General features: G+C 54.0%; 2 protein-coding genes across 4 annotated transcripts in view; both read right to left on the bottom strand.

The window, feature by feature from the left end:
- Positions 1–1538: 1538 nt before the first annotated feature.
- nwd1 (NACHT and WD repeat domain containing 1) lies at positions 1539–18574 on the bottom strand. The gene is made up of 18 exons (XM_060067395.1): positions 18569–18574; positions 18049–18478; positions 16670–18014; positions 15785–15988; positions 15436–15580; positions 11177–11294; positions 10113–10277; positions 9571–9768; positions 8778–8888; positions 7120–7319; positions 6283–6594; positions 6104–6197; positions 5788–5957; positions 3887–4163; positions 3131–3585; positions 2915–3076; positions 2227–2332; positions 1539–1966 (listed from the first exon to the last, which is right to left on the bottom strand). Exons 1-18 carry the CDS (start codon positions 18572–18574, stop codon positions 1659–1661), a joined length of 4806 nt encoding a protein of 1601 aa, XP_059923378.1. The 3' UTR covers positions 1539–1658.
- Positions 18575–23486: 4912 nt separating this feature from the next.
- The window catches only part of thop1 (thimet oligopeptidase 1), a 7782-nt gene continuing 3989 nt past the window's right edge, over positions 23487–27279 (bottom strand). For all 3 annotated transcript variants that reach the window (XM_060066774.1, XM_060066773.1, XM_060066775.1), the window contains exons 7-14: positions 26763–26898; positions 26538–26680; positions 26030–26253; positions 24706–24907; positions 24422–24608; positions 24168–24296; positions 23824–23960; positions 23487–23724 (exon numbers count right to left, since the gene is read on the bottom strand). In XM_060066774.1, the coding sequence (XP_059922757.1) occupies positions 23578–23724; positions 23824–23960; positions 24168–24296; positions 24422–24608; positions 24706–24907; positions 26030–26253; positions 26538–26680; positions 26763–26898 (1305 nt within the window). In that variant the 3' untranslated portion in view covers positions 23487–23577. The remainder of the gene's footprint in view (positions 23725–23823; positions 23961–24167; positions 24297–24421; positions 24609–24705; positions 24908–26029; positions 26254–26537; positions 26681–26762; positions 26899–27279) is intronic.

Consider the following 27279-nt stretch of genomic DNA (forward strand, 5'->3'; position numbering starts at 1 on the left):
GTGTGGAAACGATTGAAGCTGATTACAGATAATATAAATATATATTATATGATATAATATTAATTATTGACATTATATATATGATATAATTTATATCATATATATAATGTAAATAATATAATATATAATATTTATATATATATATATAAAATATAATATAAATAATACATGTTATATTATTTACATTATATATTATATACTATATAATGTATGTATAATATTATATATCATATATTATATATATATACGATATATATAATATAGATTTATGTATATATATAGACTGAAGCCTGAGAGGAGGAACTCCTGACAGGAAGGATAGAGGACCAGGACCAGGGCCTAGACCAGGACCAGGACCAGGACCCAGACCAGGACCAGGACCTGGACCAGGACCAGGACCAGGGCCAGGGCCAGGACCTAGACCAGGACCAGGGCCAGGGCCTAGACCAGGACCAGGACCCAGAACAGGACCAGGACCAGGACCAGGACCTAGACCAGGACCAGGGCCCAGGACCTAGACCATTAGCAGAAAGAGTAGCCAGCAGCATTAAGGTCTTTAATGCTAACGATGGTATCTTCATCTCTAAACAGTGTTAGGGTTAGGGTTAGGGTTAGGGTCATATGAATGATGTTTTATGTTTCCGTGTCATGCCACACAAGTTTACAGGATTACAGGACACCGGTATAACATTTTTGTTCAAATTCAAAAGGAATTCTATAATTGTGTCATTATATTATATATCTAGTGATACATATCATAATTATTATATGACTGTTGATAGTCTGACTTAAAGCTAAAGTCCGGCCTTACCCTTGGTATATGGTACAGAGTAATCCTCCCATACTTATGTCCTCTCTGTACGTTCTATCGTACATCGTGTTCTAGCTGAGAGATACTCTCCAGAGCTCCAGCTGTCAGTCAAACTACAATCAATAACAATAATTCTAGACATAATGCTAATGCTAATGCTACGACCCCAGCATGAGTCAGAGACCTGCAGGAAGAGCCTAACCCTGAGCCTCTTCAGAGCACCCTGAGCCTCCTCAGAGCACCCTGAGCCTAACAGAGCACCCTGAGCCTCACCATGAGCCTCCTCAGAGCACCCTGAGCCTAACAGAGCACCCTGAGCTTCCTCAGAGCACCCTGAGCTTAACAGAGCACCCTGAGCCTCCTCAGAGTCTGGGTCGGAATCGTAGTCATGAAGGGGTTCTGAGGAGGGGTTCTGAGGAGGGGTTCTGAGGAGGGGTTCTGAGGAGGGGTTCTGAGGAGGGGTTCTGAGGAGGGGTTCTGGGGAGGGGTTCTGAGGAGGGGTTCTGGGGTGGGGTTCTGAGGAGGGGTTCTGAGGAGGGGTTCTGGGGTGGGGTTCTGAGGAGGGGTTCTGAGGAGGGGTTCTGAGGAGGGGTTCTGGGGTGGGGTTCTGAGGAGGGGTTCTGAGGAGGGGTTCTGAGGAGGGGTTCTGGGGAGGGGTTCTGAGGAGGGGTTCTGGGGTGGGGTTCTGAGGAGGGGTTCTGAGGAGGGGTTCTGGGGTGGGGTTCTGAGGAGGGGTTCTGGGGAGGGGTTCTGAGGAGGGGTTCTGAGGAGGGGTTCTGGGGTGGGGTTCTGAGGAGGGGTTCTGGGGAGGGGTTCTGGGGTGGAGGTTCCCCTGAGGTCCTGGGTTCTACGTTACCACGCAGGTGGTGGAGGAGGGCAGGCCCATGCCCAGGAGGTTAAAGTTCAGCTGGGCGGGGTTGTAGTCGAAGTCCAGCGCGGGGGTCTGCCGGCGGGGGGGCGGGGCCTTCTCCCGGGACGTGAGGCGGCACTGAGCCCGGACGCTCCTCAGGGGGGCGTGGTCCTGGCCCAGCGCCGCGGGGCAGCGGAACACCTCCCTTAGGACCGCCCCCCGCTGGCCCAGCGCCACGAAGCCGTTCCTGTAGGTCAGCATGGAGACGGGGGCATGGTCGACGCGCTGGAGGAACAGCAGCCGGCCTGGGGGGGGGGGGGGGTCAGGCTGCAGTCTGCTTCAAGCATTAGCACATGAGCACTTAGCATGTCAGTCGGCCGTAGCTTGATGTTGTGTTTGGGAAGCTTAATGTAGCCTGTTGGTATCATGATGTAGCAGTCGTAGCATGATGTAGCAGTCGTAGCATGATGTAGCAGTCGTAGCATGATGTAGCAGTCGTAGCATGATGTAGCAGTCGTAGCATGATGTAGCAGTCGTAGCATGATGTAGCGTGTGAGGATGGTACCTGTAGCGACGTCCCACACTTTGATGGTTCGGTCCAGAGAGCCGGTGAACACAAGTTGGTCGCTCTCTGAGAAGGCTGCACACAGAACCCGAACATCGGCCGCCTCCTGCCCACACACCAATGAGATGTTAGTTAACATGTTTACTACATGTTAACACTCATGGTAACCCCTACATGTTAACTCCTTCATGTTAACTACATGTTAATCCCTACATGTTAACCCTCATGGTAACCCCTCATGTTAACCCCTACATGTTAACCCCCATGGTAACCCCTCATGTTAACCCCTACATGTTAACTACATGTAACCCTCATGGTAACCCCTACATGTTAACCCCTCATGTTAACCCCTACATGTTGACCCCTCATGTTAACCCCTACATGTTAACTACATGTTAACCCTCATGGTAACCCTCATGTTAACTACATGTTAACCCCTACATGTTAACCCTCATGGTAACCCCTATATGTTAACTCCTAGATGTTAACTACACGTCAACCCCTCGTGTTATCCCCTCAAGTTAACCCCTCATGTTAACCCCCCCATTGGTAACCGCCAATGGTAACCCCTCATGTGAACTCCTACATGGTAACTCTACATATTAACCCCTCATGTTAACCCTTACATGTTATCTACATGTTAACTCCTACATGTTAACTACATGTTAACGCTTACATGCTAACTGACCTGCGAGATGTACTCCATGGTGTGGTCCAGCGTCGGGGGGCTGAGCGACCACAGGGTTAGCCGGCCCGAGGCCCCGCCCCCCGAGGCCCCGCCCCCCGAGGCCACTAGGGCGTGGAGCCCCGAGTTACCGGCCCGGACGCAGGTGATGGGGCCAGGAGCAGCCTCCAGGGGGGCGGGGCCAGGCGCAGCCTCCAGGGGGGCGGGGCCAGGCGCAGCCTCCAGGGGGGCGGGGCCTCGCGGGTAGGGGCCTTGGGGGGCGGGGCCTCGGGGGGCGCCGGAGGCCCAGAGGCTGAGCTCCCCCCCTGCCGTCCCGTACAGCAGCCTCCCGTCGGCCAGCAGGGCGGCGCAGGAGACGGGGGCCTGCAGCAGGTCCAGGATCAGGGTCCGGACCGGGCCCTCCACGGACGGGGCCCCGTCCCGGGTGGTGACCTCGAACAGCGCCAGCGAGCCCTCGTAGGCGGCGGCCAGTTGGCGCTCCCCCGGGTCCAGTGCCAGGGCCTGGACCCGGGGGAGGCTCTCGGGGGGCGGGAGGCACAGGGTCTCCTGGGGCCGGTCTAGGGGGTAGATCAGGACGGTCCCGGTCTTCAGGCCGCAGAACAGCAGCTTCTTGTTGTGGGCCAGCTCCAGACAGACCACCTCCGCCGACACCGCCAGGGTGTCTGACATCCCCCCTGCACAGAGGTCAGGGGTCAGGGGACCTCACCAGGGGTCAGGGGACCTCACCAGGGGTCAGGGGACCTCACCAGGGGTCAGGGGTCAGAGGGCCTTACCAGGGGTCTGCTGATCCTCACCAGAGGTCAGAGGTCAGGGACCCTCACCAGGCTACTAGACTACTGGACTACCCAGACCACATTAGACACCAAACCAGACCAGACCAGACCAGACTAGACTAGAGCAGACCAAACCAGGACCAGGACCAGGACCAGGACCAGGACCAGACCAGTACAGACCAGCCCGGACTAGTGGACCCACCGTGGACGGCGTCCCAGCAGACCACCTGGGTGCGGTGGTCCGGGTGGACCCAGTAGGCGCGGCTGCAGTCCTTGGCGAGGCCCAGCAGGGTGCAGCCGGGGGGGAGGCGCTCGGGGGGTCTGGTCCGGGGGTCTGAGTCCAGGCTCCACAGGACCACCCTCTGGTCCCCCCGGGACCAGGACACCAGACCCCCGTCTGAGAGGAAGGAGAGCCAGGAGACCGGCTCCTCGGACCCCTGGAGGCGCTGCAGCAGGGCCCCGGAGGGTAGGCCCCACACCTACAGAGGACACGTTAATACACGCATTAATAACATGTTAATAACATGTTGATACACATGTTAATAAACACGTCAATACACATGTTAATAAACACGTTAATACACATGTTAATAAACACGTTAATACACATGTTAATAAACACGTTAATACACATGTTAATAAACACGTTAATACACATGTTAATAACATGTTGATACACATGTTAATACACACGTTAATACACATGTTAATAAACACGTTGATAACATGTTAATAACATGTTAATACACACATTAATAACATGTTAATAACATGTTCATACACATGTTAATAAACACGTTAATACTAGAGCTGTCAGTTAAACGCTTTATTAACGGCGTTGACGCAAACCAAATTTAACGGCGTTAAAAAAAATATCGCACGATTAACGCAATTATTTTATAAAAAAAGTTGTTTTTTTTTGGCTCAAAACAAAGAAGCAGTAGCCTGACTGCTATGTTCAAATGACATTTGTTCAAAGCAGTCGTTTAATTGCACTATAGGCTATTTTTTTGTATCGTCCTGTTTTGATCAGTATATGCCAATGTTGTTATCAATAGAAAATCATTTGCACAAGGCAAGCCGATACACCTCACCATGTTGATAAGAAAATTAAAATGAGAAGAATTATGGGACAAAAAAATCAAGGGATATTTAGCATAGAAAAATAATTTGCGATTAATCGTGAGTTAACTATGACATTAATGCGATTAATCACGATTAAATATTTTAATCGCTTGACAGCTCTAGTTAATACACATGTTAATAAACACGTTAATACACATGTTAATAACATGTCGATACACACGTTAATAAACACGTTAATACACATGTGAATAACTTGTTGATACACATGTTAATAAACATGTTGATGCACATGTTAATAACATGTTGATACACATGTTAATACAATTGTTGATACTCATGTTAATAAACACGTTAATATGACTCAAGATGTCTTCCTTGCTGATTTCAAGGGAGTTTTTTCTTGCCCGTTTGGGAGCTTGGGTAAAGGGGGATGTCATGAATATTTGGCCTGTTAAGCCCTTTGAGACTGTAATGGTGATTAAGGGCTATATAAATAAAATTGAATTGAATTGAATTAATACACATGTTAACAACATGTTAATACACACGTTAATAACATGTTAACAACATGTCAATACACAATGTGATACACATGTTAATACACATGTTAATAAACACGTTAGTACAAATGGTAATAACATGTCAATACACAATGTGATACACATGTTAATATACATGTTGATACACATGTTAATAAACACGTTAATACACATTTTAATAACATGTTAATAACCTGTTAATAGACACGTTAACACACATATTGATACACAAGTTTATACACATGTTCAAACACATGATAATATACATGTAATACACATGTTAGGGAGAGATAGAGAGGGAGAGAGAGAGAGAGAGAGAGAGAGAGAGAGAGAGAGAGAGAGAGAGAGAGAGAGGCAGAGAGAGAGAGAGAGAGAGAGAGAGAGAGAGAGAGAGAGAGAGAGAGAGAGAGAGAGAGAGAGAGAGAGAGAGGCACAAAGAGAGAGAGAAACAGAGAGAGAGGGGGGGGGGGGTCCTCACTCTGATGATGTGGTCTTCAGAGCCTGAGGCCAACAGTGTAGATTCCCTGGAGACACAAGCGCTGAGGACCTGGGCCTCATGGTGGAGCTGGGCCTCCTGGTGGAGCTGGGCCTCCTGGTGGAGCTGGGCCTCCTCGTGGAGGCTGAACACCAGCAGGCTTTTCTCACATCCTGGAGAAGACAGTACTACACAGTAATACTGCAGTACTATTACTGTACAGTACTACACAGTACTACTGCAGTACTACTACAGTACAGTACTACTACAGTAGACCCCCCAGTCAGCGCTTCAGGACACTAAAGAACAGGACACTCACCTGCTAACAGCAGCCTCTCATCCTCTGTGGCCATGAACAGAGAGCAAGGCATCATGGGAAATGGAGTCTCAGTCCGTCGGCCACTCCTGGAGACCTGAGAGACACCGGAGGGTCTTAGATACACCACACACAGCGTGTCAGACTGCACAGACCCTCTACAGCCCGTCCTCCAGCCCCACCTGCTGCAGGAGGCCGTCCTCGGTCAGGAGGAGAACCCGACCCAGTCTGGGCAGCATCAGCGACCTCAGGACCTCTGGTGACCCCTGGCCCCCCGGTGACCCCTGGCCCCCCGGTGACCCCTGGCCCCCCGGTGACCCCTGGCCCCCCGGTGACCCCTGGCCCCCCGGTGACCCTTGGTCCTGTTGGGCGATGTGGACGGCCCCGGCTCCGGTCCGCGTCACCACATCGGCCCCCAGGAGCCCCAGGACCTCCGACCCTCTGGTGGACAGGTTCAGCAGCGGGGCCATGGAGCCCAGCGCCCAGGACCTCACCTAGACCGGGACCAGAACCACAGTGAGACCAGGACCAGGACCTCACCTAGACCCGGACCAGGACCACAGTGAGACCAGGACCAGGACCTCACCTAGACCGGGACCAGGACCACAGTGAGACCAGGACCAGGATCAGAGAACCCACTTAGAACCCTAGACCAGGACCAGGACCTCACCTAGACCTAGACCCGGACCAGGACCACAGTGAGACCAGGACCAGGACCTCACCTAGACCCGGACCAGGACCACAGTGAGACCAGGACCAGGACCAGGATCAGAGAACCCACTTAGAACCCTAGACCAGGACCAGGACCACAGTGAGACCAGGACCAGGATCAGAGAACCCACTTAGAACCCTAGACCAGGACCAGGACCAGAACCTACTAAGACAAGGACCAGAGAACCCACTTAGACCTAGACCGGGACCCTAGAACCACCTAGAACCCTAGACCGGGACCCTAGAACCACCTAGAACCCAACCCAGCCAGCACGCTGTTACTATAACATGACCACAGGTTTATCTACTTGAGTCTTGGTGTAAATGAAGATCTGGTCGGTCTGCTGTGATAGGTGGAGGGAGGCGGGGGCGGAGTCAGGGTCCATCGCTGATTGGACACAGTACACTTGTTTCCCGGACAACAGGCTCCACCTCCTGAGAGAACCGTCAGCAGCCAATGAAAGACAGTCGGTTCCGCTGTCAATCAGTTTAATGGTCAGGACAGCAGCTGTAGAAGTACACACCCAGTCACCTGTTATTACCTCCCCCAGACACAGCCTGATAACATGTTATTATAACTCCCCCAGACACAGCCTGATAACATGTTATTATAACTCCCCCAGACACAGCCTGATAACATGTTATTACCTCCCCCAGACACAGCCTGATAACATGTTATTACCTCCCCCAGACACAGCCTGATAACATGTTATTACCCCCCCCAGACACAGCCTGATAACATGTTATTATAACTCCCCCAGACACAGCCTGATAACATGTTATTACCCCCCCCAGACACAGCCTGATAACATGTTATTATAACTCCCCCAGACACAGCCTGATAACATGTTATTACCTCCCCCAGACACAGCCTGATAACATGTTATTACCCCCCCCAGACACAGCCTGATAACATGTTATTATAACTCCCCCAGACACAGCCTGATAACATGTTATTACCTCCCCCAGACACAGCCTGATAACATGTTATTACCTCCCCCAGACACAGCCTGATAACATGTTATTATAACTCCCCCAGACACAGCCTGATAACATGTTATTACCTCCCCCAGACACAGCCTGATAACATGTTATTACCTCCCCCAGACACAGCCTGATAACATGTTATTATAACTCCCCCAGACACAGCCTGATAACATGTTATTACCTCCCCCAGACACAGCCTGATAACATGTTATTACCTCCCCCAGACACAGCCTGATAACATGTTATTACCTCCCCCAGACACAGCCTAGTAACATGTTATTATAACTCCCCCAGACACAGCCTGATAACATGTTATTATAACTCCCCCAGACACAGCCTGATAACATGTTATTACCTCCCCCAGACACAGCCTGATAACATGTTATTATAACTCCCCCAGACACAGCCTGATAACATGTTATTATAACTCCCCCAGACACAGCCTGATAACATGTTATTACCTCCCCCAGACACAGCCTGATAACATGTTATTACCTCCCCCAGACACAGCCTGATAACATGTTATTACCTCCCCCAGACACAGCCTAGTAACATGTTATTATAACTCCCCCAGACACAGCCAAGTAACATGTTATTATAACTCAACCTGACTGGGTGAGAACCTGCGAGAGGCCTACCTGTATGTGTGAGGACCTCTGAGAGGCCTACCTGTGTGTGTGAGGACCTGTGAGAGGCCTACCTGTGTGTGTGAGGACCTGTGAGAGGCCTACCTGTGTGTGTGAGGACCTGTGAGAGGCCTACCTGTGTGTGTGAGGACCTGTGAGAGGCCTACCTGTGTGTGTGAGGACCTGTGAGAGGCCTACCTGTGTGTGTGAGGACCTGTGAGAGGCCTACCTGTGTGTGTGAGGACCTGTGAGAGGCCTACCTGTGTGTGTGAGGACCTGTGAGAGGCCTACCTGTGTGTGTGAGGACCTGTGAGAGGCCTACCTGTGTGTGTGAGGACCTGTGAGAGGCCTACCTGTGTGTGTGAGGAGGTGCAGCAGGCTGAGGGCTGAGAGCCTCCAGATCAACACAGAGCCGTCGTCTGAACCGGAGGCCAGGAGGTCCCCACACACACACACACACAGCACTGCAGACACACACACACACACACACACACACACACACACACACACACACACACACACACACACACACACACACACACACACACACACACACACACACACACACACACACACACACAGGGACACCAGTTACTCAAAGACCGGCGGTAGAGAGTGAGACCGGCGGTAGAGAGAGAGACCGGCGGTAGAGAGAGAGACCGGCGGTAGAGAGAGAGAACCGGCGGTAGAGAGAGAGACCGGCGGTAGAGAGAGAGACCGATGGTAGAGAGAGAGACCGGCGGTAGAGAGAGAGACCGGCGGTAGAGAGAGAGACCGGCGGTAGAGAGTGAGACCGGCGGTAGAGAGAGAGACCGGCGGTAGAGAGTGAGACCGGCGGTAGAGAGAGAGACCGGCGGTAGAGAGAGAGACCGGCGGTAGAGAGAGAGACCGGCGGTAGAGAGAGAGACCGGCGGTAGAGAGAGAGACCGGCGGTAGACCGGCGGTAGGGAGAGAGACCGGCGGTAGAGAGAGAGACCGGCGGTAGAGAGAGAGACCGGCGGTAGAGAGAGAGACCGGCGGTAGAGAGTGAGACCGGCGGTAGAGAGAGAGACCGGCGGTAGAGAGAGAGACCGGCGGTAGAGAGAGAGACCAGCGGTAGAGAGAGAGACCGGCGGTAGAGAGAGAGACCAGCGGTAGAGCGCCCACCTGTGCGGCCCCCGGTGAAGCTGTGTCTCAGCGGGCCCCCGGGGGCCGTGAGGAAGGAGCTCTTGGGCACCAGGACGGGCTCCTCACAGGACAGGAGCCACGCCTCACACTGACCCACCAACCGGCCAATCAGAGACGGGAAGGCGGTGCCCAGGGAGAGGAGGCGGCCCACCAGCTCAGAGAAGAACCGAGCTCTGTCTGGGAGTGGACGGACGGCACCAATCAGTACGCTGCTCTACGTCAGCTGGGTTCTGATTGGTCCTACTGACCCATGTGACATTAGCTGTGCTCTGATTGGTCGTACTGACCCATGTGACATTAGCTGTGCTCTGATTGGTCGTACTGACCCATGTGACATTAGCTGTGCTCTGATTGGTCGTACTGACCAATGTGACATTAGCTGTGATCTGATTGGTCGTACTGACCAATGTGACATTAGCAGTGATCTGATTGGTCGTACTGACCCATGTGACATTAGATGTGCTCTGATTGGTCGTACTGACCAATGTGACATTAGCAGTGATCTGATTGGTCGTACTGACCCATGTGACCGCCCAGCCGATCCGCTTCGGGTTTGAGGAGCAGTAGGGTGTCGTGAAGCAGTGCACTCTGGGTACAGCTCATGAGGTCAGCACACATCCGGAGATCCTCAATCACACTGTCTATCCCACACAGCCTGCTCTTACAGTAGAGCCAGTCTGCATTACCTGATACAGGGGTTAGACAGTACAGAGAGGGGTAGGGGTTAGACAGTACAGAGACAGGTAGGGGTTAGACAGTACAGGCAGGTCATTCAGGAGCAGGTAGGGGTTAGACAGTACAGACAGGTCATTAAGGAGCAGGTAGGGGTTAGACAGTACAGACAGGTCATTAAGGAGCAGGTAGGGGTTAGACAGTACAGAGACAGGTCATTAAGGAGCAGGTAGGGGTTAGACAGTACAGGCAGGTCATTCAGGAGCAGGTAGGGGTTAGACAGTACAGACAGGTCATTAAGGAGCAGGTAGGGGTTAGACAGTACAGACAGGTCATTAAGGAGCAGGTAGGGGTTAGACAGTACAGACAGGTCATTAAGGAGCAGGTAGGGGTTAGACAGTACAGAGACAGGTCATTAAGGAGCAGGTAGGGGTTAGACAGTACAGAGACAGGTCATTAAGGAGCAGGTAGGGGTTAGACAGTACAGAGACAGGTCATTAAGGAGCAGGTAGGGGTTAGACAGTACAGAGACAGGTCATTATGGAGCAGGTAGGGGTTAGACAGTACAGAGACTGGTCATTAAGGAGCAGGTAGGGGTTAGACAGTACAGAGACAGGTCATTAAGGAGCAGGTAGGGGTTAGACAGTACAGAGACAGGTCATTAAGGAGCAGGTAGGGGTTAGACAGTACAGAGACAGGTCATTAAGGAGCAGGTAGGGGTTAGACAGTACAGAGACAGGTCATTAAGGAGCAGGTAGGGGTTAGACAGTACAGAGACATGTCATTAAGGAGCAGGTAGGGGTTAGACAGTACAGAGACAGGTCATTAAGGAGCAGGTAGGGGTTAGACAGTACAGAGACAGGTCATTAAGGAGCAGGTAGGGGTTAGACGGTACACGACGGATGTGTCATACCAATGACCTCTTGCTGTAACTCCTCCCACAATCCAGCATGGAGCAGCTGATAGGGCAGCTCCTGAAGCTTCCTCATATTAGCCAATCCTGGAGCAAACCACAGCGGTTGGGGCGGGACCTGGAACAGACCAACCAATCACATACTGCCATGGAGCACTGCTAGTACTGGTTAGTACTATAGTCCTGCTGTACTAGGTCCCTGTACTAGGTCCCAGTACTAAGTACCTAGTACTGGTACAAGTACTTGGTACCAGTACTAGGGTACCAGTCCCTTAGTTCTATTGGAGTACCAGCCAAGGTTAGTACTGCTGTATGAGGTAGCCTAGTGCATGGGCAGTACTCTGTTAGCTCTGTAGTAAACAAGCACTGATTTGATCTCATTAGTACTGCAGTAATAGTAGTACTTTAGCAGAGGAATGGCAGTAAGGTGGTAATATAGTATGTAGTACTACTATAGTAGTAGTAAGGTAGTAGTAGTTTGGTAGTAGTTCTATAGTAGTAGTACTGTTGTACTATTACTATAGTAGTAGCACTATAGTAATAGTACTGTAGTAGTAGTACCATAGTAGTAGGACTGTAGTAGCAGTACTGCTGTAGTAGTACTGTAGAGCAGTACTGTAGTAGTAGTAGTAGTAGTACTGTAGTAGCACTATAGTAGTACTGTAGTAGTAGTAGTACTGTATTAATTCTGTAGTAGTAGTACTACTGTAGTAGGACTGTAGTAGTATTACTATTGTAGTAGTACTGTAGTAGTAGTAGTAGTAGTACTATAGCAGTAGTACTGTAGTAGTAGTAGTAGGACTATAGTAGTAGTACTGTAGTAGTAGTAGTAGTACTGTAGTAGTAGGACTATAGTAGTAGTACTGTAGTAGTAGTAGTAGTAGTACTATAGCAGTAGTACTGTAGTAGTAGTAGTAGGACTATAGTAGTAGTACTGTAGTAGTAGTAGTAGTAGTACTATAGCAGTAGTACTGTAGTAGTAGTAGTAGTAGTACTATAGCAGTAGTACTGTAGTAGTAGTAGTACTATAGCAGTAGTACTGTAGTAGTAGTAGGACTATAGTAGTAGTACTGTAGTAGTAGTACTATAGTAGTAGTACTGTAGTAGTAGTAGTACTGTAGTAGTAGTAGTAGTAGTACTGTAGTAGTAGGACTATAGTAGTAGTACTGTAGTAGTAGTACTATAGCAGTAGTACTGTAGTAGTAGTAGGACTATAGTAGTAGTACTGTAGTAGTAGTAGTAGTATGACTATAGTAGTAGTACTGTAGTAGTAGTATGACTATAGTAGTAGTACTGTAGTAGTAGTAGTAGTACTATAGCAGTAGTACTGTACTAGTAGTAGTGCTATAGCAGTAGTACTGTAGGAATAATAATAATAATAATACATTTAATTTAGAGGCGCCTTTCAAGACACCCAAGGTCACCTTACAGAGCATATAGTCATCATAAATCGTTAAAGAAATAAATAAACATAATAAATAAAAAAATAAATAAAACAAAAACAAGACAAAACAAAACAAACAAACAATCAAAACAGTGATCAGTTAGACGTCGTGTGCGAGTTTGAACAGGTGAGTTTTGAGTTGTGACTTGAAGGTTGTAATGGTGTCTGACTGTTTTATGTGTGGGGGGAGGGAGTTCCAGAGCCTGGGTGCTGAACAGCTGAATGACCGGGCACCCATTGTAGTGAGTCGTGATGTGGGGATACATAGTAGTCCAGCAGAGGTTGAGCGGAGGGAGCGGGAGGGAGTGTATTCTTGGAGGAGGTCGCAGAGGTAACTGGGGGCTAGGTTGTGGAGAGCTTTGTAGGTGAGGAGTAGGGTTTTGTATTGGATGCGGTAGTGTACTGGGAGCCAGTGAAGTTGGATGAGGACAGGGGTGATGTGGTCAGATGATTTGGTGCGGGTGATGATCCGGGCGGCTGAGTTCTGAATGATCTGCAGTCTGTTGATGAGTTTGGTGGGGAGTCCGGTGAGGAGGGCGTTGCAGTAATCTATGCGTGATGTGACAAATGAGTGAACTAGGATTTCAGTGCTGGATTGGGTCAGTGATGGGCGGAGTCTGGCGATGTTGCAGAGGTGGAAGAATGCAGTCCGGGTGATGTTGTGAATATGGGGTGCGAATGAGAGGGTGTTGTCCAGGATGACGCCGAGGCTCTTGACTTTGGAGGAGAAGGGTACTGGGAATCCATCGATGATTATGAGTGGAGCTGGGGTGTGTTGTGATTTAGTGAGGGTGGATTTGGATCCGATGAGCAGGGCCTCAGTCTTGTTTCCATTGAGTTTCAGGAAGTTCCTGCTCAACCAGCTCCGGATCTCTTCCAGGCACGTGATGAGGGAGGTGGGGGGGATGGCAGCGGTGGGTTTGGTGGAGATGTAGACCTGTGTGTCGTCAGCATAGCAGTGAAAATGGACCCCATGGTGACGGAGGAGTGTGCCCAGCGGGAGGAGGTAAGTGGTGAACAGGAGTGGACCCAAGACTGACCCCTGGGGGACACCCAGTGAGACACCTGAACAGCCAGACTTGTGGTTGCTTAGTTGAACAAATTGTTGACGGCCGGTGAGGTAGGATGTAAACCAGGAGAGTGCAGCACCAGTGATCCCAATGCCAGCCAGGCGGTCCAGGAGCAGAGGGTGGGAGATGGTGTCGAATGCTGCGCTGAGATCGAGGAGGATGAGAATGGTGAGTAATCCAGAGTCGGCTGCAAGGAGGAGGTCGTTGGTGGTTTTGACTAGGGCTGTTTCAGTGCTGTGTTTTGGACGGAAGCCAGATTGGAACGGTTCGTGGAGATTGTTTGTGTCGAGGTGGGACTGTAGTTGTGCGGCAACCACCCTTTGTGTTTTGGAGATGAAAGGGAGATTGGAGATGGGCCTGTAATGGTTAAGGTCAGTTGGGTCAGCACCAGGTTTTTTCAGGATGGGAGTGATGGCAGCCAGCTTGAGAGTGGGGGGTACGGTACCAGTAGTGAGGGAGGAGTTAATTATGTTGGTGATGATGGGGGAGATGGACGGAAGACATGCTTTGACAAGGGAGGTGGGAAGAGGATCGAGCTGACAGGTGGTGGTTTTGGCTTTGCGGATGAGTTCTGAGACGGTCTGTTCTGTTACTGGGGTGAAGTCAGAGAGGGAGCTGATGAGAGGTTGGCCAGAGGTGATCATCCAGGGTGGGTCATCAGAGGGGGTGCGAGTACTAGTAGTAGTACTGTAGTAGTAGTACTATAGTAGTAGTACTATAGTAGTAGTACTGTAGTAGTAGTAGCACTGTAGTAGTAGTACCGTACTAGTAGTAGTGCTATAGCAGTAGTAGTACTGGCAGAGGCTTCAGCCTTCAGTAATGTGAGGCGGGGCTATGGGCGGGGCTATGGGCGGAGCTATGGGCGGGGCTATGGGCGGAGCCAACAGGGCCGCTGCCCCTGGGCCCGGGCCCTCCACCGTGCCACAGGGGGCCCCTCCCACACTTAAAGGCCCCCCCAACAACGACGTGAGGATCCATTGCTTAGATTCACGTTACTCAAACCGCTCGGCACAACGGACCTTAAAGTTAAAGACATGCTGGTCGAGATGCCCGTGATTTAGGTTTACTGTTTCATCATGCTGGGAGTCAAAGCATAGAAACATTTAATCTTTATGAAATCCCTAAAACAATCTTTAAAATGAATAGATTTGAGATTTTTTTGTTAATCTATGTTGTTGCTTTTCGTATTTAAACAAATACATCCATGATGGATAGGTAAGGGTAGCTGTGTGTTCATGTAAGGTTGCAAAATGGTATTTTGACTTTTCCTCAAACTCAAACTACCAACATTTTATAATACAGCAGGTAAGGCTTATATCATGCCCCAGCCAGGCCTTGTAATCTGCTTGTTTGTAATTTTTCCATATCCATACTTTCTTGGAACTTCTGATCTCTTAAAACTAATTTGTTAAGTATTTTTGTTGGACTAGCCTCCTATTGGCCTATATTACAGATCTGGTTCACTAGTGTGTATGTGCCTAACCAAGCCACTTAAGGGGGCATGCCAGCTCAACTAGGTGCCGGTCCCAAGCCTGGATTAATGGGGGGGGGGGGGGGGGGGTCGGCACCAGGGAGTAAACTCTAGTAATGAGAATAGCCTGTTCGGACCTGAAAGGGAGAACGTAGGCTGATGATGAGTTTAATGTAGGCCGACAGTCGCTCGCCACTCTTCTCACTGGCCTAGGCCGTGTGTGTACGTGTATGTGTGTAGTAGTAGTACTGTAGTAGTAGTACTGTAGTAGTACCTTCCTGTCACTCAGCAGTAGGGTGCGGGGGGGGAGGGCCAGAGGCTTCAGTTTGCCGCTCCACAGACCCAGGAAGTACTCTGACAACATCCTGTTCCTCCTCTGGTCCCCTAGGTAACGCTCACGGACCGCCTCACAAAGCTGTCTGCACACACACACACACACACACACACACACACACACACACACACACACACACACACACACACACACACACACACACACACACACACACACACACACACACACACACACACACACAGTAATAATTAGTTAGGATAGGTTAGTAATGAGTTAGTTAGGGATGGTGAGTGAGGTTAGTCATGGGCTGGTTGGTGAGTTGTGTTACTGGTATCTGAAGTCCAGCAGCACCAGGCCCTGGGCCCAGCCCTCCAGCAGCAGGGGGCCCAGGTCCAGGCGCAGGCCGGCCCACAGCAGGGGGGGGAGGCGCAGGGGGGAGGGCCGCTCAGGGGGGGCGGGGCGGTACACCTCCGAGAGGACCTCATCGTCCAGGGACAGCAGGTCACACAGCTCCGCCTCCAGCAGCCCGCACCTGAGGACCAGTGGACCAGTACTGTAGTACCAAGAGATCAGTAGAACCAGCAAGACCAGGAGAACCAGGGTCGGGGTCGGGGTCGGGGTCAGGGTCGGGGTCAGGGTCAGGGTCGGGGTCAGGGTCAGGGTGGGGGTCAGGGTCGGGGTCGGGGTCAGGGTGGGGGTCAGGGTCGGGGTCAGGGTCGGGGTCAGGGTCGGGGTCGGGGTCAGGGTCAGGGTCAGGGTGGGGGTCAGGGTCGGGGTCAGGGTGGGGGTCAGGGTCAGGGTGGGGGTCAGGGTCAGGGTCAGGGTGGGGGTCAGGGTGGGGGTCAGGGTCCGGGTGGGGGTCAGGGTCAGGGTCAGGGTGGGGGTCAGGGTCGGGGTCAGGGTCAGGGTGGGGGTCAGGGTGGGGGTCAGGGTCGGGGTCGGGGTCAGGGAGGGGGTCAGGGTCAGGGTCGGAGTCAGGGTGGGGGTCAGGGTGGGGGTCAGGGTGGGGGTCAGGGTCGGGGTCAGGGTCAGGGTGGGGGTCAGGGTCGGGGTCAGGGTCAGGGTGGGGGTCAGGGTCAGGGTGGGGGTCGGGGTCGGGGTCAGGGTCAGGGTCGGGGTCAGGGTCAGGGTGGGGGTCGGGGTCAGGGTCAGGGTGGGGGTCAGGGTCAGGGTCAGGGTCGGGGTCAGGTTCAGGGTCAGGGTTAGTGACGACCTGCTGAGGGCGATGTATCCCAGCGTGGAGGCCACCAGCTGCCGGCCGTGCCGGTCCTCCAGGGACAGCAGGATGAGGGCCATCATGTCCTGCAGGTCGGCCCCCAGCCTCAGCGCGGCGGGGGGGGTGTAGGAGGTCCAGCGCAGCGCCTCCCAGAGGATCAGCCGCAGGTGCAGCGGGCTGCCCGTCTTCTGGAAGCTGCTCAGCACCACCTCCCTCTGCTCCTCCGTCAGCGTCCTGCGGGCGGAGCTCAGGGCGCGTCGCACCACCTCCCGGCCCTCCTCCAGGGTCAGCCCGTCCACCGGCACCAGGGCCCCGGCCCCCAGCCGGTCCCGCAGGGCCCCCAGGACCGGGGCGGCGCTGGCGGCGGAGAGCAGCAGGTGGACGTTGGGCGGGACGGCGGCCGGCAGCCAGTGGAGGTCCTCGGCAGAGAGGAGGTCCACGCCGTCCAGGATCAGCACCAGGGACTCCCCCCGCCGGGACGCCGCCGCCAGCAGGGCCTGGAAGGACCGCAGCCGCTCCGCCTGGGGGCCCGGCGGGCCGGGGGGGGGCAGGTCGAAGGCCAGGCTCACCTGCAGGGCCAGGCTGTGGAGGAGGGCCCCGACGTCGGGCCGGGCCCCCCTGCTGGGGGCCAGGAACCGCAGGGCCACCACGGCGCCGGGCCCCAGCACGCCCAGCAGCTCCCGGGCCAGCCGGCACAGCAGGGTGGTCTTGCCGGCCCCCGGGGCCCCGTGCAGGACCAGGGGCCCGTGGGGGCCGGCCGAGGCCTCCCACAGGGCCAGGCTCAGCCGGCCCAGCAGCCCCTCCCGCCCGCACAGCTCCTGGGAGCGCCAGAGCCCCTCCAGGGCGTGGCGGCTGACCTCCTCCAGGAGCCGGGAGCGCTCTCCCCCCGGGTCGGGCCGGCCCCAGCTCCCCCGGCCCCCGGGGGCCCCCTGCTCCTCCAGGAGCCTGGTGACGCGGCCCTTCATGTGGGCCACCAGCTGGCCGCAGAGCGCCTCCAGGTAGGCGGCGTGGTCGCGGCGCCGGGGGTCCACCGCCCCCCCGCTGAGCTCCAGGCTGTGGCGGTGCAGCGCCGGGGGCCCCCGGGGGCCCGCGGCCGCCAGCCGGGCCTTCAGGTCGAGGAGCAGCGCCCGGGCCTCTGGGTCCAGTCCGCCCTCCGCCGCCGCCGCCGCCGCCAGGAGGCGGGCCAGGCCGCGCTTAGGCCCCTCCCTCGCCGCCGGCCGCGGGGCATCTCTGATGAAGAGCAGGGCGTCCCTCTGGGCTCCGCCCCCCTGGCTCTGGGCTCCGCCCCCCTGGCTCTGGGCTCCGCCCCCCTGGCTCTGGGCTCCGCCCCCCTGGCTCTGGGCTCCGCTCCCCAGCAGGCCTGCAGTCATCTCAGCCTCGGGGGCTGAACACATGAACACATGCCGGCTCAGAGACGCATTTTGTGTGTGTGCTTGTGCTTGCGTGCGTGCGTGCGTTCGTGCTGTCACCTGATTGGTAGAAGCGGTGGGCCTGCTCTGCGGTGAGCTGACCTTTGACCTGGGCCTCGGAGGCTGCGCGGCGGAGCGCCGTCTGTAGCCTCGCCTCGGTAGAGCGCCAGGAGGCGGAGCTAGCCTCCCGCTCCGCCCCCGGCCCCCCGTAGGAGGGGAGGTGGCTCCTGATAGGCTGGAGGACGTAGGTGGGCGGGACGGCGTTGGTGTCCCTGAGGAACCATTGGCCGAGGAGCTGGAGGTCGTCGGGGGTCAGCCCCGCCTCCAGGACCTCAAAGAGAGGCTCTGGGAGGAGGCGGGGCAACGGCCGCTCCCCGTACTGGGAGCCCAGCAGGGCCTGGGAGGGGGAGGGGCCACACACATGAGGGGGAGGGGCCACACACATGAGAGGGGGAGGGGCCACACACATGAGAGGGGAAGGGGCCACACACATGAGAGGGGGAGGGGCAAAGCACATCAGAGGGGGAGGGGCCAAGCACATCAGAGGGGGAGGGGCCAAGCACATGAGAGGGGGAGGGGCCAAACACTTGAGAGGGGGAGGGGCCACAAACATGAGAGGGGGAGGGGCCAAGCACATGAGAGGGGGAGGGGCCACACACATGAGAGGGGGAGGTTGTCCTATGAGAGGGTGAGGTGTCCTAAGAGAGGTTGAGGGTGATCTATGAGAGGGTGAGGGTGTCCTGTGAGAGGGTGAGGTTGTCTAATGAGAGGGTGAGGGTGATCTATGAGAGGGTGAGGGTGATATATGAGAGGGTGAGGGTGATCTATGAGAGGGTGAGGGTGATCTATGAGAGGGTGGGGTGTCCTGTGAGAGGGTGAGGTGTCCTATGAGAGGGTGAGGTGTCATATGAGAGGGTGAGGTGTCCTATGAGAGGGTGAGGTGTCCTATGAGAGGGTGAGGTGTCCTATGAGAGGGTGAGGTGTCCTATGAGAGGGTGAGGGTGATCTATGAGAGGGTGAGGGTGATCTATGAGAGGGTGAGGGTGATCTATGAGAGGGTGAGGGTGATCTATGAGAGGGTGAGGGTGATCTATGAGAGGGTGAGGGTGTCCTGTGAGAGGGTGAGGTGTCCTATGAGAGGGTGAGGTGTCATATGAGAGGGTGAGGTGTCCTATGAGTTTGTGAGGTGTCCTATGAGAGGGTGAGGTGTCATATGAGAGGGTGAGGTGTCCTATGAGAGGGTGAGGTGTCATATGAGAGGGTGAGGGGTCCTATGAGAGGGTGAGGTGTCATATGAGAGGGTGAGGTGTCATATGAGAGGGTGAGGTGTCCTATGAGAGGGTGAGGTGTCCTATGAGAGGGTGAGGTGTCCTATGAGAGGGTGAGGGTCTCACTATGAAGGTGGGTCCCAGCGAGGTCCTCTCACACGTCTCCATCTCCTTCAGGGCGAGCTCCGCCTCCCGGTGATCCCCCCCGCTGGGACCCCGCAGCCCCCAGCGCAGGTCCACCGCCTGCACACACACACACACACACACACACACACACACACACACACACACACACACACACACACACACACACACACACACACACACACACACACACACACACACACACACACACACAGGTTCTCACCATGAGAGGGTGAGGGCTCTCACTATGAGAGGGTGAGGGCTCTGACTATGAAAGGGTGAGGGCTCTCACTATGAGAGGGTGAGGGCTCTCACTATGAGAGGGTGAGGGCTCTGACTATGAGAGGGTGAGGGCTCTCACTATGAGAGGGTGAGGGCTCTGACTATGAAAGGGTGAGGGCTCTCACTATGAGAGGGTGAGGGCTCTGACTATGAGAGGGTGAGGGCTCTCACTATGAGAGGGTGAGGGCTCTCACTATGAGAGGGTGAGGGCTCTCACTATGAGAGGGTTAGGGCTCCCTGAACCCTACTTCAGTAGGTGAAGTGTATCCTATGTATTCCTGAGGCAGAGGTAGTCCGACACACATTTCTTGGGAAGCACGCACAGAGATTGTTTAACTTGGTGTTGATTCATTTATTAAGCAATAACTCCGGTGGACTTTCCAGGAAATAACTAAACATAAAAACTCCAAACAATGTAGCCTAACTGTTTGCGGCCAAATCAGGGTTCTTCGTATTGTACAAAAAGTGCTTTTCAATGTAAAATAATCTGTCAAAATGCGTCCAATAATACGAAATAATGCGATAATGCGACTAATACGATAATAATGCAAACTAATGCGGTCAGAAAACTGTTGGCTCTCTGCCTTCCAAACCCGCACTACAGTAATTAGCCTGCCCTATGTGAGGGCCTCCAATAGGCTCCCGGTAGAGCGTGACACACCTACTTCCCCAGGTGACACAACGGACTAATCACCACGTCATCACCAAATGCATAAATATACATATGAATGAATGTTTGATCAATATTTCGTACACTTTATAATTCATAACTAATACTATTAGCCTTAGACTCAAAATATATTTACTTAAAAATATTCAACACAAAAGACCTCTAAATGGCTCCAACAGTAGGGTTCAGTCGGGTTCAGGGTTCAGTAGGGTTAGGGTTCAGTAGGGTTCACTGGGGTTCAGTAGGGTTAGGGTTCAGTAGGGTTCAGTAGGGTTAGGGTTCAGTGGGGTTCAGTAGGGTTAGGGTTCAGTAGGGTTCAGTAGGGTTAGGGTTCAGTGGGGTTCAGTGAGGGAGACCCACCTGGAAGACCAGCCCCAGACTGCTGCAGAAACTCCTGACTTCTGGAAACGCCTTCTCCAGAAAGACACGCCTCTCACTGCTGGTATCTAGAGGACAGGACACTGCTGGTATCTAGAGGACAGGACACTGCTGGTATCTAGAGGACAGGACACTGCTGGTATCTAGAGGACACTGCTGGTATCTAGAGGACAGGACAATGCTGGTATCTAGAGGACAGGACAATGCTGGTATCTAGAGGACAGGACACTGCTGGTATCTAGAGGACACTGCTGGTATCTAGAGGACAGGACACTGCTGGTATCTAGAGGACAGGACACTGCTGGTATCTAGAGGACACTGTTGGTATCTAGAGGACAGGACACTGCTGGTATCTAGAGGACACTGCTGGTACCTAGAGGACACTGCTGGTACCTAGAGGACACTGCTGGTATCTAGAGGACAGGACACTGCTGGTATCTAGAGGACAGGACACTGCTGGTAGCTAGAGGACACTGCTGGTATCTAGAGGACACGGCTGGTATCTAGAGGACAGGACACTGCTGGTATCTAGAGGACAGGACACTGCTGGTATCTAGAGGACAGGACACTGCTCCTATCGGGGGTGAAGGTGTATTCCTCTACTAGGTGTGAACTAGTTCTTTGCTTACCGCTGAAGGTGGAGGAGATGAAGACTCGCACCATGTTGGAGGGGGTCTGCCTCCCGGTGGCTCTGCCCCTCAGGACATCCAACATCTCCTGGTCCAGACTCATCTTATCCATCCTCCTCTGCCTCCTACCCGAGTCCTCAACCACCTCCTCAAGGTGCTTAAGGAGGTGCCCTGGTCTTTAGGAGGTGCTCTGGTCTTTAGGAGGTGCTCTGGTCTTTAGGAGGTGCTCTGATCTTTAGGAGGTGCGCTGGTCTTTAGGAGGTGCGCTGGTCTTTAGGAGGTGCTCTGGTCTATAGGAGGTGCTCTGGTCTTTAGGAGGTGCACTGGTCTTTAGGAGGTGCTCTAAGCCTTTAGGAGGTGCACTGGTCTTTAGGAGGTGCTCTAAGCCTTTAGGAGGTGCACTGGTCTTTAGGAGGTGCTCTAAGCCTTTAGGAGGTGCTCTGGTCTTTAGGATGTGCTCTTAAGGAGGTTGTCTGCTCTACTAATCATCTGTTAAGTGAAGCTCTGAGACAGCAGGAGTGAGCGGCGCGCGGCTAGACCAAGCTCCTCCTCCTTGGGGCACAGGTGATCCACCTGCTCCCTGGTGACGGTGTCACTATGAAGGGCCGGGTGGAGGCGGGCGGAGCAGGGAGCAGCTGGTAAACAAGGAGCCGCCCGCAGACCTCTGGGGAGGGACACATCTGGGTTTCCTTAACGAGTTGAGTTGTTGTTCCTGGAGGAGCTGGAGAGCTCTGCCACTCTGCTGCTGCAACACAGCCTGAGGTCCTCCCAGCTGGCCCGCGGGTGGAGGCCCGCGGGTGGAGGCCCGCGGGTGGAGGCCCGCGGGTGGAGGCCCGCGGGTGGAGCCCCCCCACCCAGTGGGCTCCCCTGCTCGGCGGGGAGCGTCCTGTTCAGCCGTCTCCACCAGGGGGCGAGCTCTGTTCTAATGGAGACTAGTGGACGCATTCTGAACTCTTTCTAGGTTACAGCTGGTTAGTTAAGGTACTAGGTGAGAGATAATAAGTGTAGGTAATCAGTTAGATATGGTTAAGTTGAGGTACTGGGTTAGCTACATGTTTTCTATCACATTATCATGAATAATTATTTTTGTGTTTTCTCAGTGTGTCTGGTGTCTCCTGACGGTGTGTGTCTGGTGTCTCCTGACGGTGTGTGTCTGGTGCCTCCTGACGGTGTGTCTGGTGTCTCCTGACGGTGTGTGTCTGGTGTCTCCTGTGACGGTGTCTGGTGTCTCCTGACGGTGTGCGTCTGGTGTCTCCTGACGGTGTGTGTCTGGTGTCTCCTGACGGTGTGTGTCTGGTGCCTCCTGACGGTGTGAGTCTGGTGTCTCCTGACGGTGTCTGGTGTCTCCTGACGGTGTGTGTCTGGTGTCTCCTGACGGTGTGTGTCTGGTGTCTCCTGACGGTGTCTGGTGTCTCCTGACGGTGTGTGTCTGGTGTCTCCTGACGGTGTGTGTCTGGTGTCTCCTGACGGTGTCTGGTGTCTCCTGACGGTGTGTGTCTGGTGTCTCCTGACGGTGTGTGTCAGGGTTAGGTTTAGTGGTTTGTTGGTTAGGTTTAGTGGTTTGTTGGTTAGGGTTAGGTTTAGTGGTTTGTTGGTTAGGGTTAGGTTTAGTGGTTTGTTGGTTATGGTTAGTGGTTTGTTGGTTAGGGTTAGGTATAGTGGTTTGTTGGTTAGGGTTAGGTTTAGTGGTTTGTTGGTTAGGTTTAGTGGTTTGTTGGTTAGGGTTAGGTTTAGTGGTTTGTTGGTAAGGGTTAGTAGTTTGTTGGTTAGGGTTAGGTTTAGTGGTTTGTTGGTTAGGGTTAGGTTTAGTGGTTTGTTGGTTAGGGTTAGGTTTAGTGGTTTGTTGGTTAGGGTTAGGTTTAGTGGTTTGTTGGTTGGGGTTAGGTTTAGTGGTTTGTTGGTTAGGGTTAGGTTTAGTGGTTTAGGGTTAGGTTTAGTGGTTTGTTGGTTAGGGTTAGGTTTAGTGGTTTGTTGGTTACATTTGTCGAAAAAGAATGTAAGCCCTTATCTACCTACCTACACAAACACACAGACTCAAGGTGCACTCATTTATTTATTGATATTTTTCACCAAGACATTGTATTTTCTACAGCGAGTCATTTCCTCCTTAGCGGGCTGTAATTGGTCAGCAGGGGCAGGGGGCGGGGCCTAGCCCTTTACTCAGCAGGAAGGCTTCCGGTTTTGGTTCACGCCCCAAAAACTTCCGGAGCATCTCTGAGGCGTCCAATGAGCCGCCAGGCTGCAGAATACACTTCCTGTAGTCCATACCCACCTAGAAATAGAATATAAATATATTGTAAATTAGTGTACCTGTAGTGTGTTGATTTAATACTTCATATATTGATCCATTTATTGCTCCATGTATCAGTACCTTGGGCTCCATGACGCCCTCCTGTTTGAAGCGGCTGTAGAACATGTCCATGGAGAAGACCTCGCTCCACAGGTAGCCGTAATACTGGGCGTCATAGCCCCCGGCCAGGTGGCCGAAGGTCGCCGGCATGTTGGTCCCTAGAGGTCACAGGTCAACCACAGGTCAACCACAGGTCAGAGGACGGCCAAACCACTTTTAACATCATCTACTTGATCACACAACTGATGGGTCAGTGAGGGTGAGACAGACAGCGGAGTGAGACGCTGTGAGTGAGTGAGTGAGTTAGTGAGTGAGTGAGTGTGAATATGAGTGCTGGTGCCAGAGGGTGAGAGGGTGAGACAGACCTGGCGAGGCAGGGACCCCCAGGATCTCAGCCGACAGGCGGCTGTACTCGTCTGCAGGCTCCAGGCCAGGCCGGGTGTGGAGGGCCTGGTCCACCTTGGCCAGCACGATCTGCCTCAGGTTAATCATACCTGTGGAGGAGTGAGACAGGTAAGAGGAGTGAGACAGGTAAGAGGAGTGAGACAGGTAAGAGGAGTGAGACAGGTAAGAGAAGTGAGACAGGGAATATGAGTGAGACAGGTAAGAGGTGACAGACCGGTGTTGGCGAGGCGGGACTTGATGAGTTTGTCCAATAGAACGTCAGGGATTGGACTTCCTGTCTTGTAGTGGCGCGACATCCTCCTCAGAGGCTCCGCCTCCCACACCCAGTTCTCAAGCATCTGGGACGGCGCCTCCACGAAGTCCCGCTCCACGTGGGTCCCGCTGAACATGGCGTAGTCCGCCTGAGGAAGTGACATCACAGCCGTCAGAGCCCCGCCCCTGGGGTGAGTGAGACAGGAAGCGCTGTGGGGAGAGGGTGAGTGGACAGGGGATCTGTACCTGAGCACAGAGCTGGTGCATGACGTGTCCGAACTCGTGGAAGTAGGTCTCGACCTCGTCGTGCTGCAGCAGGCTGGGCCCTGACGCAGTGGGCTTGCTGAAGTTGGCCACCATGGCCGCCACCGACATCTGCCGCGATCCGTCCGGGAGCAGGCAGCCGGGCTGCAGGCCGAAGCACGCGGCGTGGCCGTACTTCCCCTCCCTGAGGCCGGACCAGAACATCAGGATCACTCCTCAGAGCATCAGGATCACTCCTCAGAGCATCAGGATCACTCCTCAGAGCATCAGGATCACTCCTCACCATCACTCCTCTCCATCACTCCTCACCATCACTCCTCACCATCACTCCTCACTCCTCTCCATCACTCCTCTCCATCACTCCTCTCCATCACTCCTCACTCCTCTCCATCACTCCTCACCATCACTCCTCACCATCACTCCTCACTCCTCTCCATCACTCCTCACCATCACTCCTCACTCCTCTCCATCACTCCTCACCATCACTCCTCACTCCTCTCCATCACTCCTCACCATCACTCCTCTCCATCACTCCTCTCCATCACTCCTCACCATCACTCCTCTCCATCACTCCTCTCCATCACTCCTCTCCATCACTCCTCTCCATCACTCCTCACCATCACTCCTCTCCATCACTCCTCTCCATCACTCCTCTCCATCACTCCTCACCATCACTCCTCTCCATCACTCCTCTCCATCACTCCTCTCCATCACTCCTCTCCATCACTCCTCTCCATCACTCCTCTCCATCACTCCTCTCCATCACTCCTCTCCATCACTCCTCACCATCACTCCTCACCATCACTCCTCACCATCACTCCTCTCCATCACTCCTCTCCATCACTCCTCACCATCACTCCTCACCATCACTCCTCACCATCACTCCTCTCCATCACTCCTCTCCATCACTCCTCTCCATCACTCCTCTCCATCACTCCTCACCATCACTCCTCACCATCACTCCTCTCCATCACTCCTCACCATCACTCCTCACCATCACTCCTCACCATCACTCCTCTCCATCACTCCTCTCCATCACTCCTCTCCATCACTCCTCTCCATCACTCCTCACCATCACTCCTCACCATCACTCCTCACCATCACTCCTCACCATCACTCCTCACCATCACTCCTCTCCATCACTCCTCACCATCACTCCTCACCATCACTCCTCACCATCACTCCTCTCCATCACTCCTCTCTATCACTCCTCTGGATCACTCCTCTCACTAGTCTCTACTGGGCCGTGGGACAGAGCAGGTCTTCCTTTATCACCCTGGTCTGAATGGTAGAACCAGAACCTCACCTGGGGAAGAGGTCCAGGTAGAACTGGCCCACCAGGGCGGAGGAGGCGCGGTCAGTGACGGAGTAGAGGGTGACGTCGGGGTGCCAGACGGGGGCGCCAGCCACCAGCTGGAAGGAGAGCCCCAGCAGCTCCTGGTAGATGGCCAGCAGGCCCTCCGTCACCACCTCCATCGGGAAGTACTCCTTCAGCTTGTTCTGGTCCACCGCGTAGTGCAGCTCCTCCACCTGCACCCCCACCACAACAACATGTACTCCGTCAGCTCCTCCACCTGCACCACCACGTCTACTAATTTAATCAGTGTCTACCAGTTGAGGACCCGACGGAGCCAGATCAAACCAGATAACACCGGACTGAGCCAGATGACACCAGACTGAGCCAGATCAAACCAGATAACACCCGACTGAGCCAGATCAAACCAGAACACACCAGACTGAGCCAGATCAAACCAGAACACACCAGACTGAGCCAGATCAAAGCAGCCCGAGCCGGAGCCCAGCGGCGGACCCACCTGGGTCATGTAGTAGCGCGTGTCCCAGGCGTGCAGCTGTCCGTCGAAGGCCAGCCCCCTCTTCTCACACTCCTTCTCCTTCAGCAGCAGTAGCACCGCCCGTTCCTCCTCGCCCAGCGGCCTCAGCTTACAGCCCAGGTCCTCTGGAACCAACACACCTCAGGTCAGCTTCACCCACACGGCTCCTCCTCCTCCTCCACCCACCAGGGACCTGAGGACACCCACCAAGGAAGCCGGCCACCTTCTGCCCGGACTTGGCCATGTTCATCTCCAGCACAAAGTCTGCGTGCGTACTGAAGCCCAGCAGCGAGCTCTTCTGGCCGCGCAGCGACACCAGCTGCTTCAGGATGGACGAGTTTTCCTGTAGGGGAGCACAACGAAGGGTGAGGGTGGTGTGGTGGAGGTGGAGGGTGGAGGTGTGAGGGGGGTGGTAGAGGGCGGAGGTGTGAGGGGGGGAGGGGGGAGGTGTGAGGGAGAGGTGGAGGATGGAGGTGTGAGGGTTGAGGTGTGAGGGGGAAGTGTGACGGTGGAGGTGGAGGTGTGAGGGGAAGGTGGAGGTGCGAGGGGGAGGTGGAGGTGTGAGGATGAGGTGGAGTATGGAGGTGGAGGTGTGAGGGGGAGGGTGGAGTTGTCAAGGGGAGGTGGAGGTGTGAGGGTGGAGGTGTGAGGGGGGAGTTGGAGGGTGGAGGTGTGAGGGGGAGGTGGAGGTGTGAGGGGGAGGTGGAGGTGTGAGGGGGAGGTG

Source organism: Gadus macrocephalus, chromosome 12, assembly GCF_031168955.1.
Source record: "Gadus macrocephalus chromosome 12, ASM3116895v1".
Lineage (NCBI taxonomy): Eukaryota > Metazoa > Chordata > Actinopteri > Gadiformes > Gadidae > Gadus > Gadus macrocephalus.

What these genes read in the sequence shown, in the direction of transcription:
- nwd1 (XM_060067395.1), bottom strand. An exon ending in TCGGCTGGGCGGTCACATGG is followed by an intron (nt 9,769 to 10,112) that starts GTCAGTACGACC and finishes GTCCACTCCCAG; the next exon opens with ACAGAGCTCGGTTCTTCTCT. An exon ending in GAGGCCCCGCCCCCCTGGAG is followed by an intron (nt 3,077 to 3,130) that starts GCTGCGCCTGGC and finishes GCCCCCCTGGAG; the next exon opens with GCTGCTCCTGGCCCCATCAC.